The sequence below is a fragment of the Cyprinodon tularosa genome, unplaced genomic scaffold (genome assembly GCF_016077235.1).
Source record: "Cyprinodon tularosa strain WSP-4 unplaced genomic scaffold, ASM1607723v1 ctg286, whole genome shotgun sequence".
NCBI classification, from domain to species: domain Eukaryota; kingdom Metazoa; phylum Chordata; class Actinopteri; order Cyprinodontiformes; family Cyprinodontidae; genus Cyprinodon; species Cyprinodon tularosa.
The window spans coordinates 1,367,427-1,388,384 of record NW_024038992.1 but is presented as its reverse complement, the minus strand read 5'-3'; the positions used below and the strand labels follow the sequence as shown (position 1 = coordinate 1,388,384).

At 38.9% G+C, this 20,958-nt stretch overlaps 2 protein-coding genes across 2 annotated transcripts in view; one reads left to right on the top strand and one right to left on the bottom strand.

Moving 5' to 3' along the window:
- Positions 1 to 9,840, top strand: part of gabrb1 (gamma-aminobutyric acid type A receptor subunit beta1) — a 67,506-nt gene extending 57,666 nt beyond the window's left edge. Inside the window, exons 6-9 of the mRNA XM_038290649.1 lie at positions 6,558 to 6,701; positions 6,929 to 7,081; positions 8,102 to 8,355; positions 9,284 to 9,840. Coding sequence (XP_038146577.1) covers positions 6,558 to 6,701; positions 6,929 to 7,081; positions 8,102 to 8,355; positions 9,284 to 9,625 — 893 coding nt within the window. The 3' untranslated portion in view covers positions 9,626 to 9,840. The remainder of the gene's footprint in view (positions 1 to 6,557; positions 6,702 to 6,928; positions 7,082 to 8,101; positions 8,356 to 9,283) is intronic.
- A 6,347-nt stretch (positions 9,841 to 16,187) lies between these two features.
- Positions 16,188 to 20,949, bottom strand: commd8 (COMM domain containing 8). Its single transcript, XM_038290668.1, has 5 exons — positions 20,799 to 20,949; positions 19,182 to 19,337; positions 18,947 to 19,099; positions 18,498 to 18,653; positions 16,188 to 16,315 (listed from the first exon to the last, which is right to left on the bottom strand). Exons 1-5 carry the CDS (start codon positions 20,850 to 20,852, stop codon positions 16,295 to 16,297), a joined length of 540 nt encoding a protein of 179 aa, XP_038146596.1. The 5' UTR covers positions 20,853 to 20,949; the 3' UTR covers positions 16,188 to 16,294.
- Between the last annotated feature and the right edge of the window lie 9 nt (positions 20,950 to 20,958).

The following is a 20,958-nucleotide window of genomic DNA, read 5'->3' as shown; positions in this document are numbered from 1 at the left end:
CCCTCCATCCGACTCCCCACCACCCGCCCTGGAGGTCGATGGACATCCGGCCTTCACGGTTCGCCGCATCGTGGACTCCCGTCGACGAGGTCGCGGATGGCAGTACCTCGTCGACTGGGAGGGCTACGGACCGGAGGATCGCCAGTGGGTTCCAGGCTCGTACATCCTCGATCCAGCTCTTATCGAGGAGTACGAGCGCTCCTGCCCATCAACCTCTTCCGGACCGCCAAGGGGCGGTCGTTGAGGGGGGGGTACTGTTGGGAGCTGGAGAAATTCCACCTTTCTCCAGCAGAGTCCGCCGTGGATCCTCTGAGGGAGCCTCCTGCACAGCTGCAGCTCGTCTAGATCATCAGAGGATCCACTACTTAAGCTGTCTTCAGACCCTGCCTCAACGCCGCAGTGTTGTTCCAGTTGGAAACCTGTGCCTCATCTGTGAAAGCTCTGGAAGAGCTAACCTGCCGAGCCGACCCTCTGAGCCAAACCCGAAGATTCACAGAGAACCTCCAAACAGCTCTGGACTTGAGCTGGGTAACCCTAAGCCAAGGTCTGTTCTAAGTAGACGTGAGACGCTGAAGCAGCTACGGACTCTGCTGATGAACTCTTCTCCAGAACCAACAGTTACTCTCCCAAAGCTAACCTCAAGAACCCTCAAGGTACAATCAGTAGACTTCTGGAAATCAGACCTCTGTTGGCAACGCTAACTGAACTGTCTCTCACGCAGACTCCGGTGAACCAGAATCCAGGCCCCGAACCTGAACCAGAATATTCAGTGTGTTTGTGCAAAATAAAACTGTTAAACTTTCATCCTTGTGTCCGTCAGTGGTGTTCTGCATTCTTGGGTCGCTTTCAGTGAACCCATCATGACAGACTTTAGACAGCCCATAAGCTCCTGATCGGATCTGATGTGCTACTGAATGGGGTTTTTAAAAAGTCTGGTTGAAAAACGTAGGTCTGCAAAAGACAACAGTTGCTGAAGGAGTCTGTTTCTGTAAATCAGGCATTTTCTTTTCTTATCTTGGGTCATGTAATCTAGAACGGTTGTAATATCAGGTGTATTAATTTACACAAATCTTTTAATTGGTCTCATGTACGTGTATGTCTTTGTGTGTTTGTTTGGTTATTAGACTTGCAGCCAGGATATCTGAAAAAGTAAGAGAGACATAAGAGAGTTCTTTAAAATTCAAAGTGTAAGTTACACTCAAAGAACTGTGTAAAACACTTTCAAGAGCTCCAAAAAGCAGCATATCGAATTCAAGATCCACCTCCTCATAATAAAGCTTTCAATAACCTTGTAAAATATATTTGTTTTATTAAAAGTGCTGATACATTAACTGTAATATAGTTATACATAATTATCATCTAAAAAGGAAAATAAAATACAATATGAATGTGATTTTATATATCCAAGCTCTTAATAATTGCAGAACTATGTGTTTTTATTCTAAATGGATTGTTGCACCCCAAATTGTCTTGCATCAACATATTGTGTCAGGAGAGGGATTGCAGAGATGCAAGAGAATGTGGAGAAAACAAACAGAAGAACTACTATAAAACATGCTAAAGTTATATATAATACGTAAATAAATAAAAAATTTCGTCCATGCTGATGTTTGATAGAGATGAAGCAAAAAAGATTAATCTCATGGGGGGGGGGGTATGTTAAAGGGATAGTTCGGTATTTTTGACATGAATCTGTATGGCATCCTGATCACCAGCGGCATGCAATCACACTGACTTACCCCTGGCAGCGTCCTGTGAGCAGAGTTATCGTCCAGTTTTGGTCAAGCCGAAAGTAGTCCTGCAGGTTTTTAGGAACAGCGAAATAAAACTTTTCTCTTCCCAAAACATTATGTGTCCAAAAGAGTGATATTTTCGCATCCCAAAAACATTGTAGTGGAAAAAGTCACACGTCGATAACTCTGCTCACAGGACGCTGCCCGGGGTAAGTCAGTGTGATTGCATGCCGCTGGTGATCGGGATGCCATACAGATTCATGTCAAAAATACCGAACTATCCCTTTAAAGTAGATCTCCCAACTTCCTCTTTTTCTTTAACAAATTAAACTGATTTAGGTTTGAAAATTTTTATCGTGTAGTGATGACATTCTGCTCAGTGCTAAGAAACACTCAAGTTCCGTCATAAAGTGACGTCATATGTCAGTTTTTTTTTTATAATATAGCAGAAGAATGCTCATGCATTTGCCCCTATGCTGTCTTATTAAATATAGTCAGTGTAATATCAAGAACTTCAAAGTTAAGTCTGCAAATCTGGAAGCACTTAAACTCAAGGACTTTGACAATACAATAGAGATCAAATACATCAGAATGATATAAAATCATATTTCTGATAACATTGGTAAAGTGATAAAAGTAAAAAAAAAATCTATTTATTTCAGTTATGTTTTTCAAATACATTTATCTTAAATAAAAGTTGAATTCCAGGCAAATAAATGCTTAATCAAAGCATCAGTGTGCTAAGACATTGTTCATATTATAAATATTCTGTGGAACCTGCTTAATATTTCAAGGTATTTTTTTTATTAGGAGCTGTTCAGTGGAACAGTGGGTAGCACTGCTGCCCTGCAGCAAGAAGGATCTAGGTTTGATTCCTGGCCCGGGGTCTTTCTGCATGGAGTTTGCATTTTCTCCCTGAGCATGCGTGGGTTCTCTCCGGGTACTCCGGCTTCCTCCCACAGTCCAAAAACTTGACTGTTAGGTTAATTGACTTGTCTAAATTCTCCTTAGGTGTGAGTGTGTGCATGAATGGTTGTTTGTCTCTGTGTTGCCCTGTGATGGACTGGCAACCTGTCCAGGGTGTACCCCGCCTCTCGCCCATTGACTGGATTGACAGATTTTTTTATTATATTTGGTTTTCTATCATACAGTAAACCGATCCAGGCCAGTGTAATTTTAATCATAATGTAAAAGTGAGAGCCTATACCTGACAGTAAAGAGGTTATTTACTATTTACACTAATATTATGGTTAAAATGAGGGAAGATGTTTCACACCACAAGTACCTGATAACTGAAAGATCTGCCTCCCCTCCTGCTTTTGCAAACTCAAGGAAACACCAGGAAACCTGCAGTGTGAGAACATAAAGCTCAGGTGTGAAGAAAAAGGGATGTTTGTTATTGTACATAATAAAAAAAGAACAAAATAATAAAAAAAATAATCTTAGTAAATTATTGTTTTCTACACCCGAGCCAACTAGATTATGGGGCTCATTCCAAATCTTAAACAAATCAGCATTTCATCAGCTCAGCTAAATTTAAAAAAAGCATTTATTTTATGGCTATCCCAGACTCCAATTGAATATGCATGCTGGAAATGTTTGTGGCTTTAAGAATCAGACAAATAAAGTATCCACCAAATAATAACAGAAGAAACGGTGCCGATAGCTCAATTTGATCCAACTTTGGCAAGAGCAAACCCTCAAACTGATTTTTTTTCATCAAATTGAGGAGGATACCCTAACCCATTGAAGTCGTGTGCTCTTCTTTTAAACCCTTCACCTTGTTTAAATTACTTTAATTGTTCACTTAAACCATTCTAAAATGCTCCCTTTCTCACACAAAAGAATGAGAAAAATGAAGGACAAGCATAATGAAGCTCTTCTGCTCCTGATAAGCTATTAATTCCCAGAAATCTTTCAGCTGCGTGCAGATAAGATGAAAAGCCTGAAAGAAGGAACACATTGGCCCAATTAGATGGTTCTAATTACTGATGGGGAATCAGGGGCCCGGTCACTCTCCGTTTCAGACTATAGCCGTAGCCCAGAGATCTGCCAGGGACAGTAAAGCAAAGGGCTTTATTTTTGGTCCTACTGTGCCTCTGGGAAACTAGATGATGTCAAACAGCTTGAAGAATGTAGGGGATTTATGAAAAACTTTCAGCTTTGAGTGGCGAGGACAAAGGATATTAGGTGACATATTTTGCTGAAATCTGCAGCTTTTGTTTCCTTTTTTATTGGCTGATCAAAATAATTAGCACCCTTTGCCATTCAAGTATAGTTCCTTAAAGCTGTTTGCTACATTACAGATTTTGTCAATGTTTTATTTTTTCTAATCTAAACAGAAACCTAAACAGTTTACATAATCAGACACACATAATAGAAAATATAGATATAACTTTATTGATCTCACAATGGAGAAATTAACTCTGTGCATTTAACCCATCCAGTTGTTGGCGCAATGGGCTGCCATTGTGCAGTGGCTGGGGAGCAATGTGGGGTTAAGGTCTTGCTCAGAGACCCATAGTGCAGGCTGTGGTGTACTTGCAATCTTCCCAGACCATAAGAACATTGTCCACTAACCACTAAGCCAACAGGAACAAGTGCAATGTGCATTCCTCCAATAATAAGTTCCTTTATTCCTGTGTGTTTCCTGGACGGGGTCTCTTTTTAAAGCTCCCTTTTGTATCTCTGCTTCTGTCGCCTTTAACCCCAGTCGGCCTCTGCAGATGGCCGCTCACACTGATCCTGGTTCTGCTGGAGGTTTCTTCCTGTTAAAAGGGAGGTTTTCCTCTCCACTGTGGCTACAAGTATGCTTAGTGTGAGGGATTGCTTTCAAGTCAATAAGTCGATGCAATTAACTGGTTTTCCTAAGATAGAAAACTTTGAATCAATTTGACTGTATGATCTGCTGAACTTTAAAGTGCCTTGAGATGACATGTGTTCTGAATTAATAAACTGACATATTCCAAATGAGCTAGGTATTGTGTATTAAAAAGAAGAAAAAGTTACTGCCCCATAAACCTAAAAGATGGTGTGCCACCTTCCACCTACCATCCTGGTTTATTTTAGCCTCACTTAAGGGTTTTTAACATGAGTAGCCTGTTCAATGCGGAGAACAAATCGTTCCATTAATATTATAAAGGTCTCAAAGAGGCAGAGTACATAATTACTGTTACCATTAAAGGAATAGTACACCCAAAACATGATTAGCCTTCATTTTCTACTCACCCCCATGCTGAACAACACTCTGGAGTACTTTTTTGATATCTCAAATGCATCTGGAGATCTGGGAGGCTTCTTGCTGTCTGCTGACATTCAAATAATGGAGGTCTATGGTGCCCGAGGCAGAAAGGTCCATAAAAGTCCACAAAATACGTGTCAATATTCCTCCATACTGCTCGTCCAATGTATTCCAAGTGTCCTGAGTGGGTAGCGTCCATAATTTACTCGAAACGAAGTCATTTAGAATGTTTTTTTAGAGCATAAACAGTAGTTTATATGATTTCCTAAAAGCGCGTTCACGAGTCTACGGAAACCGCGGCAGACCAAACCAGACGAAAGTGCGCATTCAGCTCGGCAAAGAACTCATGCTCTTCCTCAACACTGAAGTCCTCAGACATTTTTCTTTCGTTGTTTCTTTCTTTGCACAGGTAAACAGCACATTTCTTCTTCTACGCTAGCATTATCGGCAGAGCAGACGCTGAATGCGCACTTTCATCTCGTGAACGCGCTTTTAGGAAATCCTATACACTACTGTTTATGCTCTCAAAACATTCTAAATGACTTCGAGTAAATTATGGACGCTACCCACTCAGGACACTTGGAATACATTTGACGAGCAGTATGGAGGAATATTGACACGTTTTTTGTGGACTTTTATGGACCTTTCTGCCTCGGGCGCTATGGACCTCCATTATTTGAATGTCAGCAGACAGCAAGAAGCCTCCCAGATCTCCAGATGCATTTGAGATATCAAAAAAGGGTGAGTAGAAAATGAAGGCTAATCATGTTTTGGGTGTACTATTCCTTTAAAGGTGAACCTCAAGTTCATGGAAGATCAGTGTAAGCTCCCACCATCTATGTTATTTGAGCCAAAATGTACCTAATGGGAGACGACCAAGGAGAACACCATTGTTGAAAACAAACAGAAAAAAAAAAAAAACAGACTGGAATTTATCAAACTACATGTTGAAAAGTCACAAATGTCCTACAGATGAGACAAAAATTGAATGTTTATCCAAGGCACATCAGCTTAATGTTCACAGATGGTTATATGAAGCATATCAAGAAAAGAAGAAAGTGCCTACTGTAAAACACGGAGCAGGCTGTTATATTTTGCCTATTTGGCAATCTTAAGAACATCAGAGGATCCTAGAGAGAAATGTGCTGCCCAAACTGCCCGTGTCAGAAAGCTTGGTCTTAGTAACAGTAATGGGGTCTTAAAACAGACCCAAAACACAAAGCTAAAGACGCCCAAGAATGGCTAAGAGGAAAACATACACAAATGTACCGTTCAACATCAAAAAGATGACTGTTATCCAAATAAAATGAAACTCCTGTAGTCTTACTATCTACATTATCGCTGTCATTATTTTAGATGATAAAAGCTTTTTATTTTAAATGCAAGATGTTTTTAACATCCTTTGTACAGTTTTGGCTTAAATAGAACAACAGTGGGGGTTGTTATTTCAGCAAATTACATGTATTTAAGTCTGTACACTCCATTTAAACTGACTATTATGATCTCTTATCCTGATCCTTACCCATGCGAGTACCCAAATAAAACTTATTTTTGTGTGTATATCTTTTCCTCCTTCCTCGTAGATGGATACACTACAGATGACATCGAGTTTTACTGGCAGGGTGGAAGCAATGCTGGATCAGTCACTGGTGTGGAGAACATTGAGCTTCCTCAGTTCTCCATAATCGACTACCAAACTCTCTCTAAAAAAGCCGTGTTTGCCACAGGTAACAACAAAACTTGTTAAATAAACAATATTAGATACAATCTGTAGACAGTATTTTGTTTTAATTCTGGTAAATATTGATTATTTAATGAGTCTGTACTGACCAAGAATGGAAACAGTAATCAAATATTGTGCAGAAACAGAATCATAGCAGACTATGTTGTTTCCTTATTTTTCTTTTATCACTAATTTGTTCACAAGTTTTCTACCATTTTCTTGACCAAACAGGTTCGTATCCACGTCTGTCACTGAGTTTTAAACTCAAAAGGAATATTGGCTATTTCATCCTGCAGACCTACATGCCATCCATCCTGATTACCATCCTGTCCTGGGTCTCCTTCTGGATCAACTATGATGCCTCCGCTGCAAGAGTGGCATTAGGTCAGTGATCATCAGTGCCTAATTTTAAATGTATTAGATTCATCAAATGCATCTATAGTGGAAAATTATACAGAAGAGACCAGTTTTACCTAGTTACTGTCTCCATCAATTTTTTACCTCAAGAAGCATAAACATTCCCCCTTTCTTCCCACAACTTTCTCCTGTTTAACAGACTGATGGGGAAGTATTGGGTTGAATTATTCAGTCTTTTCTAGTTTTCCAAAATAGTTAAATTTTTTTTTTAAACAGTATTCACTTACATATATTTCTGTGTGCTCTTCTATTGTTTAGCCTTTTATATACCACTGCTTGCATATATTATTTCTAAAAAAAATTTTTCGCTTATTGCGCTTTTAGTTTCTCATTCTTTACGAAACATTAAGTATTTCTCTGTTTGTGCCTTAAATTATGTTTGATATCACTTTTTAAGGGTTCATTGCATATTTCCTTGCATACTTGTTAAAAAATTGTTGTTTAGCAGAGGCAGATTAAATTATGACGTGGAGAAAGCCACCTTTTATTTCCTTATCTCAAATTGAATCAGTTTCTAAAAAGACAGTTTCACACTTATCTGTTTTTTGCAAATAAACCATTTTATAGCCATGTTTAATTAGACATAATTTATTAAGGATTTTATATAAATTTATATAAACCAGGACCTTGTTTCTTCTGTTTTAGGTAATTAACACTCAATGACTAGTTATAGTTTACTTCAAAGCGCATTAAGATTTAGAAGAGGTAATAATAATAATATATATGCATAAAACTTAAATTGTCTAATTTTACTATTTTTTGTTTTTTTACATTGTCAATTGATAAATTATTTTGTTTTGGAGACTATAAGACACCCCCAATTGAGCAGGAAGATGTTTTTAACGGATCAAAAAGTATTGTAGACACAAGAAGAAAGCTGTTCTGGTTGACCTTTGGCAGGTTGTTAGAAAAAGAGTGATGGATTAAAATGAATATATTTATAATAATTCTGAGTATCTTCTGTTTCCCCCTAAAAAAAATCTGCAGGTATAACGACTGTTCTGACCATGACCACCATCAACACCCATCTGAGGGAGACACTGCCAAAGATCCCCTACGTCAAAGCCATTGATATTTACCTCATGGGTTGCTTCGTGTTTGTTTTCCTGGCCTTGCTGGAGTATGCATTTGTTAACTATATTTTCTTCGGCCGTGGTCCTCACCTACAAAAGAAAGCAGCAGAAAAGGCTGCTAAGTCCAACAATGAGAATAAGGGCCGTTTGGAGAGCAATAAAGTGCAGGTGGGTGAAGAAAGTAAAAATACAGATATTTAAGGCACTAAATAAGCATGAGGAATTATTTTCTTCACTGACACAGATATGATGATATGAATATTTCATTGACCAAATGTGTACAAAAAAGTCTTATTATTTTTAAGTTGATCTTAGTTTTAATGCTAAAATGTTGGTTTTGCATAATCGATACAGTTCAGTTTAGAAAAACTTGCACAAAAAGGTGCTGGGTGCTCAAGGTTAATTAGGAGTCATTAAATACTTTAATTATTATGTACCTTTGTAGATTGAATTTGAATTGGAGCTGTCTGCATCAGGACGTTTCACACCAACCCTGTATCATTTCATACATATAAAGTGGATGTTTTAGACAGCTTTGACAGCTGAGCATTTAATTAATTATTTATTCACTCTGCTTGTATTTTAATTGGAGAAAACCTAATTTTATGAATCCAATGAATTATACCAATCAGCAGAAAACCACTCAGCTGTTTTAATCCGATTGGCAATGATATTTAATTTCAGAATCATGAATAAATGGAATTAGGGTAGAATGCTAAGTTTGCAGAAGTTATTATGAAATATATTATTAATGGCGTGTAAGCAGTTGTATGACTGTTGGTCTCCAAATGTGATTTTATTTTCTACAAGCAAATTAAACTGAAACTAGAAACAAAACATTTTTTTGTACGTATGAATTAAAAATATATAGGATATAAAGGCAATGGTATTTAACGGGTACAATATCGAAGAATAGAATAATGAAATGAAGAGTTGACTTAAAGCTTTGCTTAGTTAAAACCATGGAAACATGCACCCTCCCCAAATTGAAGGAAAGAAATAGAGGCTGCACAGCTTTTGAATAATGGTATAACATCATTTAAATGAAAGTGGTAAACAAACAAAGGATAAGACTGAAATCTCTGCTCCTTTGAAGGTTGATGCTCATGGCAACATCCTCCTGACGAATCTCCCAACTGAAATGGGGGGGGCAGACATGATGGGGGCCCTCAACGATCCTCGGGCTACCATGTTCTCCTACGACAGCGCCAGCATACAATACCGCAAGCCAATGACAAGTCGCGACCTGTATGGCCGACCGGCCCTAGACCGGCCAATTGGACACAAGAAGAGCCGCCTGCGGAGGAGGGCCTCCCAACTCAAAGTCAAGATCCCAGACCTCACGGACGTCAACGCCATAGACAAGTGGTCTCGAGTCATCTTCCCAATCACATTCACCTTCTTTAATCTGGTCTACTGGCTCTATTACGTCCACTAGGATGGCAGTTGTGAGCATGAGTAGTAGAATTACTGCCCATGGTTTGTTTTGTTTTTTTTTGTTTTTTTTTTGTTTATTATTTCCAATGGAAGCTCAATCCTGTACAATGATGCAAGTAGAAAAGCTAAGCCCATTTGTATATAATCCACTTTTTGGAACAAGTAGTTCTGGTCTTTACAGTGTAAATACAATTTAATATATGATATAAGTCAATATATATATATATATAAAGACAGAGATATAATTTATTAAAAAAACCGTTTTGCTTTGTACATACAGTTAGACATAGAGGAAAACAATAGTGCTGAATTAAAGACAGTTAAATTTCGGTATTTACAGGTTAAAACATGCCAAAAACACATTGGTTGATTTTCTTTTTTTTTTACTTTCACTCCCCTTTTGCATGTGAGTGGAAGAAGGTGTTTGTTTGCTTACAATTCGAACCACAAGTTAAGACTGGGCAGAAATAGAAGGCAACTAAAAGAGATTTTACCTGTTCTGGAAACTTGTAAATGGGCTGAACTCCAACTGAATAAGGTTCTGACTACTGAAAAAAAAGATATCATTTATTCCATCCATCCATCCATCCATCCATCCATCCATCCATCCATCCATCCATCCATCCATCGACCTACCAATTCAGCTCTCTTTCTTACTGAATCAAGGTGTTCGAAACTAGGAGGGGATATCTTTATGGGTAGTGGTGACCTAGTGGTTACAGCATTGTGCTTTGGTGCAGGAGGTTCTGAGTTCAACTGCCTCAGATAGCAACTCTGGGTCCCTGAGCAAGACACCTAACCCCACATTGCTGGCAGGGTGCCACACAATGGCAGTCCACTCCATCCCCAAGGGGATGGGTCTAATGCAGAGGGGAATTTCTCCAGTCTGAGACTAAAGTTCAATTAAAGAAAATCTCTTTTACTGATTTCTGTGTCTCCCTCAGAGACTCCTCTTGGGGGGGTGTACAAAGAAAATCCTTAAACCAAGACCTCCTTATCAGAGGCTTGATCCTTACAAACGAGATTTCTTTCTTTTATTCATAACTCACGGGGATAGAAGAGGGTTGAAACTTATTTGGACCAGTAAATCCAGAGCTGAAGTTTACCCTGTTCTTCAAAGCAATAGACTAGAGCAAAAACTTCATCACTACAGCGGTAGTCTGATCTTGTCTGTTGGAAATTGGCAAATTTTTATCTCTAGCTTGGTCTGCCACCCAGTTCCAAACACCCCACGTAGTGAGTCCATTTGAACCCTTTTGATGTTTTTGGCCCTAGGCACTCGTAGAAGTCCTTTTCCAAGCTTCATTAAAGCCTGGCTCCTCTCCTGAGTCCAAGGGGAGGGCACCAGTAGGTCTAAACCCAGGATCAGCATGGTACTCAACCCCCTCTATCACTTTAAAGTGGCAATTATGCCTGAAGGATTTTATTTTTTAACACAACTAAGTGCTAATTGGGAGAACTCCCAGGAACGCTGGAGGGACTGTGTCTCTTAGCTGGCCTGGTGTAGCCTCTGGGTCCCCCCAGAGCAGCTGGAGGAGGTGTGTGTGGATTGGTCTGGGCTTCTCTGCTTAGACTGCTGCCTCTGCGACCCGGCACTAGACAAAGTGAAAGAAAATGGATCAGTGGACAACTAAGTGCAACATAGTTGCAGAACCTTCTTTGTTTTGTGTTGCAGAAAACTGATATTGGCCTAAATTAGTAGATTTACTAAATTTAGACTGTGGCTGAAATGCACATACCAGAGTATGTGCATTTTAGCCACATTCAGCCTCATTTCTGCAGGTTGCAGCCTGGAAGATCACCTCATCAGAAACTGGAGTGACTCATCAATGAGTCATCTGAACAGGGCTGAGCAGAGTTCTAGGAATCAACAATTAAACCATGAATTTAGAGTGCACGCAGATTCAAACTGATCAGCTCAAAATGCTTTTCATATCAGATGTTGAATGTTGGCCTTTCATTACTAGCTACCAGTGAGGTTAGCTGCTAAAGGTGTCATAAGTCAGGTTTATTAAAGACTACAAAAGTAATTTTGCCATCTTTGCTTCTCTTGTTGCTAAACGTATATTTATTTAGATGGTATGTAAACCAAAAATGAAAGATCCTTTCTCCTATTTCAAGACAGAAACCTCTCTTTATAAGCTACTTTTTTGCACACTACTCCAAGTACAAACTAGGCAGTTATTTAATTTTAACTCAATAATATATCATGTTTTTAATCTATGCGAGAAGAAACGGGGTATTTTTAAAATAAAAATCACATTATTTGAGCCCTTATAAAAAATAATTGCTTTTGTTAAAATGTTGTCTTGTAGACTTAATTTAGATACTTGTATTTTATCCTATTGGAAAAAATATTATTTTCCTAAAGGCCTACTGTATATAAATATCACTTTAAAAAAAAAAAAGTACAAACAACAAAATCATCTCTACAATGCCTTTAGGCTCATATAGTGCTCACATCTGAAATAAACTATTTTTTACATTCTTTTTACATCTCCTGACAAAAACGATATAGCACCCAGACAAATTAAATTAGACAGGAATTTTGAAATGATTACTTTGCAAGGTTTGGACACCCAAAGTGTCTGGATAAAAGGTGTGATAAAGATACAGCGCCGTTTCCTGCAGCAGCCTCGTCCAAAACTGTTGGACCTGTTCCTCTCCCATTCCACACATGCTGGATTTTAAAAAAGATGGTAGAGGACATGGTATGACCTCAAGCTGACACAGTAATTTACCCTAATATATAAGACCATTCTCAGTACATACCTCACAGTTAGGGCACCACTCTAAATGCAGCCATTTTTGTTCTGCATCCGTATTTGCTCCTATGCATGACATATGATGACACAAATGTTAAAAAATATATATCCATACAGAAAGCCAATTTCTGGTCAATTTTATTGACCTTTTAGCCTCTTTGATGTCTATTTGCAGGGCTGAAACCAGCTTTAGTCCCTTATCAATACAAAATGTATTTATTTTTTTGTTTTCATGCAAATTACAACATATTGATTTTTGGGTATGAATTTAAACTTAAGGTTAATTGCAAAAGGATGCATGGTAATACAGCTTTTAAAATGTAAATTTTCTTCATGTCTTCATCAATACAAAACATTTAAAATACAGTATATTTATTTGAGCTGTGTTTGCCCAAAAGTATAAGAAAACACATTGAAAAAAGAGGAGACATGTGCCATGTTCCTACATCCTGTTATTAGAAAGTATTTCTAGTTTCCAAGTTTACTGCCTGAAAGAAAAAAAGTGGTCCATGAGGTCTGAGGTTGACAAACATCCCTGAGTTTAATATCCAATGAGGCTGCCACGCTAAAACTCAAAGCTGTCAATGTAAACTATTTATAAGCACGTCTGATGGATTAGCAGCAAGAGAAGCAATGTATAATTTGTCAACATGTTCCTTTAGTGTTCGGTCGTATGAAAGGCAGATATTATCATTGTGTATTTATTGTAGTTTGCACCAGAACAAATGAACAAATCGTTCTTCTCAAACTAGAAGGTATTCAACATGGCTTGGATGTCATTCTCCAATCTGAGATCCAATTTATGAGCCAAATCAAACACACCATCTTGCTGGAGGTGATCCGGGTTGGGTAGAGTGGTTAAATAACATTGTTTTTTTAAATAGCTGCATGTTGGTTTATAGAAACTCGTTTGCTGTGAACTTAGAAGATATAATACAGTCTGATGGGTGATGGACTGAAAGCTCTTTTATGCCCATTCTAATACAAATCAGATGCTGGTAATTTTCATATAATCGACTGACCTCATGGAATCAAATAGTGGGACATGTTGATAAATCCATCCATTGCTTGAGATGCAATCCCTTCTCTGTTACTTTACCTTCTCACTTTGTTCCGTCGGATGGTTTGGTTTCTGCCAGATGCCAGCACTTACGCCTTCTGGTGGCTGTTCCAGAGGGGCTCCTCCAAGTAAAACAATCCTTATCACCATTACTGCTCATCCAAACTAATTTACATCCAAATCACTCCATTCCTCTGGGCAGCTGATCCATTTTCCTGAAAAAATGACCCATTTAGATTCTCTTTTTAAGTTTTATGCATAGGATTTTTCTATTCTAAATAAGATTAAAGGATAGTCTGAACCTCAGCTCAGACTACAGGGCAAGAACGGTTCAAACGTGTTTTTGTTTCATTAAAGTAACGATCCTCTTATGAAAGGCTGCAGATTTCAAGAGGGCTTTAATAACAGAGAAATGAATGAAAATCACAGTGGTGGGCTCTATCCGTATGACTGAACTTTGTGCCTTTATACCAAGAATCTCAACCTTTACAGGGTTTATCCTTCGCATAGTGAGTGAGGAGATCATGTTGAGCTTTTTGTAGAATGAGATGAATTGAAGACAAACTCATTTCTTAGACTCTAATGTATGTTATCATCATCTAAGGGTAGATTGTAGTAAGACATTCCAACATTATGACGACAATCTTTCAAAGAGAAAAAGAAAAGCTGCTCGGCCTTCCAGACAGAACAAAGGAAGCACCTCCAATGGACCTCTATTCTGTGGACGGAAGAGCTAATGGAAGCAGAAAACAACTGGTTTCCCTGCAGGCTGCAGCGATGGACTGAGGATGAAGCTTCAGATCCTGTAAAGTGATGTTCCACATGTCCACTCAAGTGGAACGGCCTGTGTGGATTTCAGCAAACAGACACTGTGCGTGACTGAATGCGTATGGAAAGAGGAGGAGCGCCATGAACAGGAATCATTTTTGTCAGCTTAAAGAGAATTAAGAGTTCAAATAAAGCCGCTGAGATCTCTGCATATAAACTGTTTTATGGTTCATTTATTTCTGTTTCACTAAATGCTTCTGCACAAATTTGTTTTTCAGCCAATTTCCAGAAAATATTTTGTCAGCATATGCCCCCAGTCCATGCATCAAATGATTAGATGCATCCTAATAGCTGAGTTAATGAGGCTGCTGAAAGCCTAAATGTGTCCCTGTGCACAGCTGAATGAACAGCTTCGGAGCATTAAGTGATCATTATCTGGAAGATGACATCACAAAATACTTCTAAAGATCTCTATTTCTCATTTTTTTCTAAAAATACCAATACCACAGGTTGCATTGGCTTGATATGTTCTATATGGTAACCACTACCACCACCTACTGTTCACATCTCATAAATAGTTGATTTATCCCAATCCAGGAGGTAGAAGGTATGAGTTATAGTTGTAAAAGTATTTTCAAAAACCAAAATCAAGCTTTTTCAGTGTTTGGGCCTGATGCTAAATGTGGAAAGTTTTCAGTGGCAAAACTGCAACTATTTTTTGACATAACTAAGTGACATGTAACATGGGTGGAGCTGGAGGCAATGAATCTTATCTGCTCTTTGCAACAAAAGGCACTTTTTGAAGCATTAGTTGTACAAACTACTGAGTGACATATCTTGTTTTCTGTAGTTTAGGTTAAAATAGCTTAGGAAATGTTCAAACACAGTTTATAAAAACCTTATCAATTATTAAATTGGCTGGTTTATCTAAAAAAAAGAGAGAAGTTAAATTATTTTAGAAACTTTCCCACCTCTTTTAGTTATGCCTATTTTCTGTTATTCCATACACTAAAAAATCTGACATGGAAAACTGTAAGATAAAAAAATAAAAACTGTTGATAATTTTGCTCTGTGGTCTCCTTCAGCTAAACCGGTTTAAGTTTAAAGATGTTTTTTTTCCCCCTTTACACAATCAAGAACCTAGAAGGTGTTGAGGTGTAAATGATGATGTGCTTTCAAGTTGAGAGAAAAGAAAGGGATCCCTGAGCTAAATCCTTTAATTGTGGTGCAGGAAAGAGATCTGGACTGTTTAAAATCTGCCCTGTTTTTTAGGATTAAAAATATATTTGTAGCAATACATTTTATAAAAGTGCTTTTGCTTAAAAATGCAGGTTGGATCTTTAGTCTAGATTCCAGCTTGCCTCTGCACATGTCAGGATCCAGGTCTTTACAGAAAATGAAGCAAAGTGCTGATACCATTGGTCCAGTTAGCACATCTGCAGCTGTCAGCAATGAGGCCCTTTCCGTGATTAACTGGACACTCTGGAGTGAAGACTAACTCCGTCACCTCATTTAACTTGTCTCTGTCTGTCACTGCTTGCACCTGTTCTCATTAATAATAAGCCAGACTGATCAGCAGGCTTAAAACATTACCTCTGCCTTCTGTAGCTCTTCCAAAATTATCTCCCTCCTTCCTTAGATTGTTTTACTGTTGTGTTTGCATCTCTTTTCTTGATGTTTGATTTGACGCTCTCAGCAAAATTGATTTTTTGTTAATTTTGTTTTTGAAAAATTGTGAGTTTTTCTGAAATTTAAGGAGGAGTTCTGAGAATTGTGTCCTTGTTCGTAGTTGAATCAATTATTGATAAATGGATAGATAATGGATCCTTCACAGGTCTTGGAAATACCAGAACTAATCCCAATTTTTGAGGCTGCACAAGTGGATTGCTTCTCTTTCAAATTTTAATTTTCTAATCTGTCTTTTTGTCATTATTTTCTTTTTGTTTCAATATCAAACAACTTTTATAGAATCAGAGAGAAAAACATGAATTTTAATACAGAAACAAAAGGCATCACAGGAAAAAAAAAAACATTAAGTTAATTATTACATCCAAAACAGCTGCATCTTCTTGGTCCATCATTTCAGCTGCAGCACCACCTTAAAGACAGAAGAGAAAAGTTCTTGTCAGTATATCATTTAGTATTAGCAATGAATTTAGAGCAAGTTATTTCACTTTGTATTCCTCAATAAAGATCAAGTGTAACGCTTGCTTGGATAATGTTGCCACCTACTGTCCAAACCGGATCCGTTTGCTCTTACATTTAGAACCAAAAGTAGCTTAATTCACCTAATTTGCGAACACAGCACAAAAAAGTGATCAGAGTGGTTTGGGATGAAGTGAACCTTTAAGTCCCTCAAAAGATTTTCATGACCATTGACATCAGAGTGACCGTCCTGTATTACTGGATTTTACTGTGTGATGTCCCTGTCACACCTTGACCATTTATCCAGCGTATGCCTAACATCCCAGAATCTCCAAAAATGCTGGCATCTGCTAAACGTTCTATGTATTGTTTTCAATTTTGGTCATATACATACAGTATTCATAGCAAGTCCAGTACTTATGTCCTATGAAAGCCTAATTTATGCATAACGCATGGCAGCGTAATGCCCATGAAATGTCACAAGCCACTTGAAGCCAGTGTCCTAAGGGGAGCAGCGATGCACCCAGAGGCGCCTGGTCTTATAAAAAGATTTAATTGATCGCCGTAATAACCTAGTTGCTGTTTACCGCCTGGCAAAAAAAAAAAGAATACATAAAAAGAAAAATAAAGAAAGAAGGTTTGCATTTGCAGCAGATTCAGCATCATGTCTGCTAGGAAGTGACTCTGGTGCATCTGGGCGTGAACGCAGGGAAGATTTATCACACATAACTTCTCACTCACCCAATGATGGAGATTTAGTCTATAAGAGAACTGACTTATACAGTAGCTGTAAGTTAGAAACACGTTCAGCTGTCGTCTGGAACACGTGAAATACATTGACATGCGTTGAAGATAAGTTACGCACAAGTTACTAATTTGTTTTGGATAAGCTAGACGCCACAACTTAAGGGGGAACTCTGTTTTTTTGACATAGGCCCCTTAATTTTCCGTTATTACATCATGTTCTACTCACCCATATTAGTTTTGTGTCATTTGGAGCCGTTCTGAAGATATTCGGTTTGGTAATCAAGTAACTCTTCCTATGCGCAACGAGTTTAAGGCACAAACTAAACTGTTCATAATTTATCATTTATGGTACGCCAGCATTCATAGCATGTAGGCGAATCACTGTCCCCCAGACATCCTGGGTTATATTTTTTATATTTACATTTTTTTTAAACAAAGCGGAGTGTAAGAGTAACTTACACTTTCCCCACTTTCCTTGATGGGTCCTTGGCTGGTCCCCTCAAATTCCTTTTTAAACATCAAGCTTTGTAATAAAATATTCTGTCATGATTTGTGGACATTAAGATCTAAAGAGAAGCACCATTTCCTGGTCAGACCCTGTAATTTAGTGAAAGTGTGGAGTCAGAGTAAAAAAATATGGACGCTCAGGAGGAGGTCACTCCAGAGGCTGGAAGTTGGAGGGGATTTTGCTAGGATTTGCAGGGAAGTGGGCTGCCATTTGGCTGGCGTTTGACTGGGAAGGGCCATTTTGAATGGCTGCTACTGTAACGTATGTAAACGCTCAGATAACTTACCTGTAACTTAACGCCTCCTGATGAGCCTACGTACTTGCCGTATATCAACATGTGTCAATGTGTTTCAGCCTGGTCCTAAGTTCTACAAAACGTACCCATAACTTATCGAACATATGCCAGCATTTTTGGCAGGTTTTTTGTATGTCAGGTATACACTGTCTAAATCGTCAAGGTGTGACAGGGGCTTGATTGTAAGTTTCTTGGATACCAAGGTGATTGTATAGTGTTGGAGCTACGAGGGAACTTCATCAATGCAGGGTCCCACGTATCAGACGGAATTGGTCTTATTTACATCTGTAGTCCAGACATTGTGTCTAAGTATAGGATGATTATTGGTGCATGAGGAGGTTGAATTGACATGTAGACGAATTAATCAGTTGTGAACAAATATTTGAATGGCAGCCGTTTATCTTGATAGATTTTAGGTTTGAAACCTAAAATCCATTGAGGTGAGGAGCAACATGGAAAGGTTACTTGTGACTGTAGTTGTTGCTTGAGGTAATATTAGCCTCTATAGAGCTGTATCCAGGCTAAATAGGGTGTTATGTTTCAAAGCCACGTGTTGATAAGGTGACAGCTTCCCTGTGTGCGTACCTTGTTAGCTGCCTCCAGTGAGCTGATGAGGGAGCTCAGTTCCTCTCTGTTCAGCTCCATGGTGATGGGCCGAAGCGCTCCTTTCTCCCTCACATCCAGAGATAGGCTGAGCAGTGGCGTGTTTAAAGATGAGATCTTATCGCTGGACATGGCCAGCTGCAGAAGGTGAAGGGAAAGAAAAGAATTGAATAAAACTCAAAAGCAGGAACATTCTCTAATAGTTTCTTTTCATAAAGGTTTTTTTCAACATCTTAACATTTGGGTTTAGCGCCTACCTAAGAAGGACTAAAGTAGTTTAGTTGATGCAGGGAAACATTCAGACACCCATATTTTAAGAATAGTAACAGCTATGTCTGGTTCCAGGGTGTTGAAGTCATGGTGTCACTACAATTGTGCTGAGCAGAACACGTCAGGGATAAAGACTAACTGAACGCTGATGACCGGCTGACCTTAAGCTGCCAGTCAAAGTCCTGCAGGGTTGCAGAAGAGATGCTGTTGGTACTGTCCAGCAGAGCACGCCGGATCTCTTCCTCTCGTGCTCTGACCACGCTCAGAACCGCTTGGCTGTGACTGTGATCTACATCCGACAGCTTAGCCAGAACCTGCACAAAAAAGTAGGAAAAATCTGAGCTGAGGGACAAAAAAGAAAACAAAAACACTGACACTCTGACCTTCTTCGCTCACCTCTTCATCTGTGAAGTTGCTCCCCACCGTAGAACGGAACAGGCCACTCAAGAAGTCAAGTAGCTGCAACCACTCTTCCAGGCTCCAGGTGGCGCTATAATCACTCCTGCATGGAGGCTCTCGTCCACACAGCCCATCCACTACTCTGTGACACAGCTGAAAATATCAAAAGCAGATTGGTGCTTCCCTTTGCTGTTTTCCTTTGACTTTGGCAGATTTTTCATTTGCAAAAGAAGGTTGTTTTAGTGTTTAAAATAAATGTTATATACAGTCAGATTTTGCTGCTATGTGCAAGACCCAGAAGACCTGAGAGGTTTAAGTTGTCGGTACAATGATAAGTCTTTTATTTATTTTGGAGCTAAAGCGTTCAGTGATTTATAGACTACAGATGTATTTTAATCTGTACATCTTCTGATGTACAGGGAGCCAGAGTAAGGGTGATGTGCTTCACTTTCTTAGTTCTAGTGAGGATGCAGGCAGCATCATTCTGGATCAACAGCAGCTGTATGATCAGCTTTTTAGGCAGACCTGTGAACACACCGTTGCAGTTTAAAGATATGGAGACATTTAAAGCTAGGTTAGGTTACAAAACCAGATAACAAGTTCTGAACAACTCAAAGAGCACAATTAAGTCTGAGACTCAAAAACAGAGTTTGGCACAACTACCAAAACAAGAGCTGTCCAAATGCAGTCCTCAAAAGGATGGTTGTCCTGCAAAGTTCATTCAAACGCCTCAGTAAGAAATTAAGATCCATCCATTTTCCATCATGCTTTATCCCTGCTGGGGTTGGGAGAGGTGCTGGTGCCATTCTCCAGCTGTCTACGGGTGACAGGTGGGGTCCACACTGGACAGGTCTCCAGTCTATCGCAGGGCAACTCAGACACACACACTCACATCTAAGGAGCATTTAGAGAAAACAATTAACCTAACAGTCATGTTTTGGGACTGTGGGAGGAAGCCGGAGTACCCAGAGAGAGCCCACACATGCACAGGGAGAACATGCAAACTCCGTGAAGAAAGGCTGAAAATCAAACCCGGAACCTTCTTGCGGTCAGGCACATTTTCTACCCGCTGCGAAGCCCCTGAATTTAAAATCAGCAGGAATATTAGTTTAAATATGTTATTTAACTAATAATACATCTAAAAGGTGCAGAAATCTGTCCGTCCAGATCTGACATTAGAAACAGGACAGTATTATTAATCCTATTTCGATTTGACATGAACTGCAGCTGAACAAAAACAATTATTTATATAGCACCGTATTAGAAACCCTCCAGAAGCCGTTTAAAACTTGAGATTAGGACTGAAAAGTAAATTTTTTATTCTCATGCCTAAAGAGCTGCTGCAGTTATTGCAGTAGTTCAGAAATAACTTTAGAGTCTCGTCATTTTAAGCATAAATCAGATTAATAATCCCTCCTGGTTTATCAAATATTAATCGTTTTTTTTTTTCAGAATCACGTTTTTATTAAATGCTGCTCAAATTTACAAACACTCGCTAAAAAAAACTAACAAAAAACTTCAATAACTAATGCTATAAAGGACAAATAACACATAAAACACACAACAATAGCGGCGAGCAATAAAAATCGTGCATTAAAAAAAAATAAGACTCACTTTGACACAATCTGTTGCAGATATTCTGCCCAGAGCCTTCATCGTTGTTTTCATCCACTTCCGCCTAGCTGCTTCCGGTCAGCTGCTCTTCATCACATGACAGGGCGAGACACGTTCACTGGCCGTTGGAAAAATCCCCTTCCACCCTTAAAGACCAGGA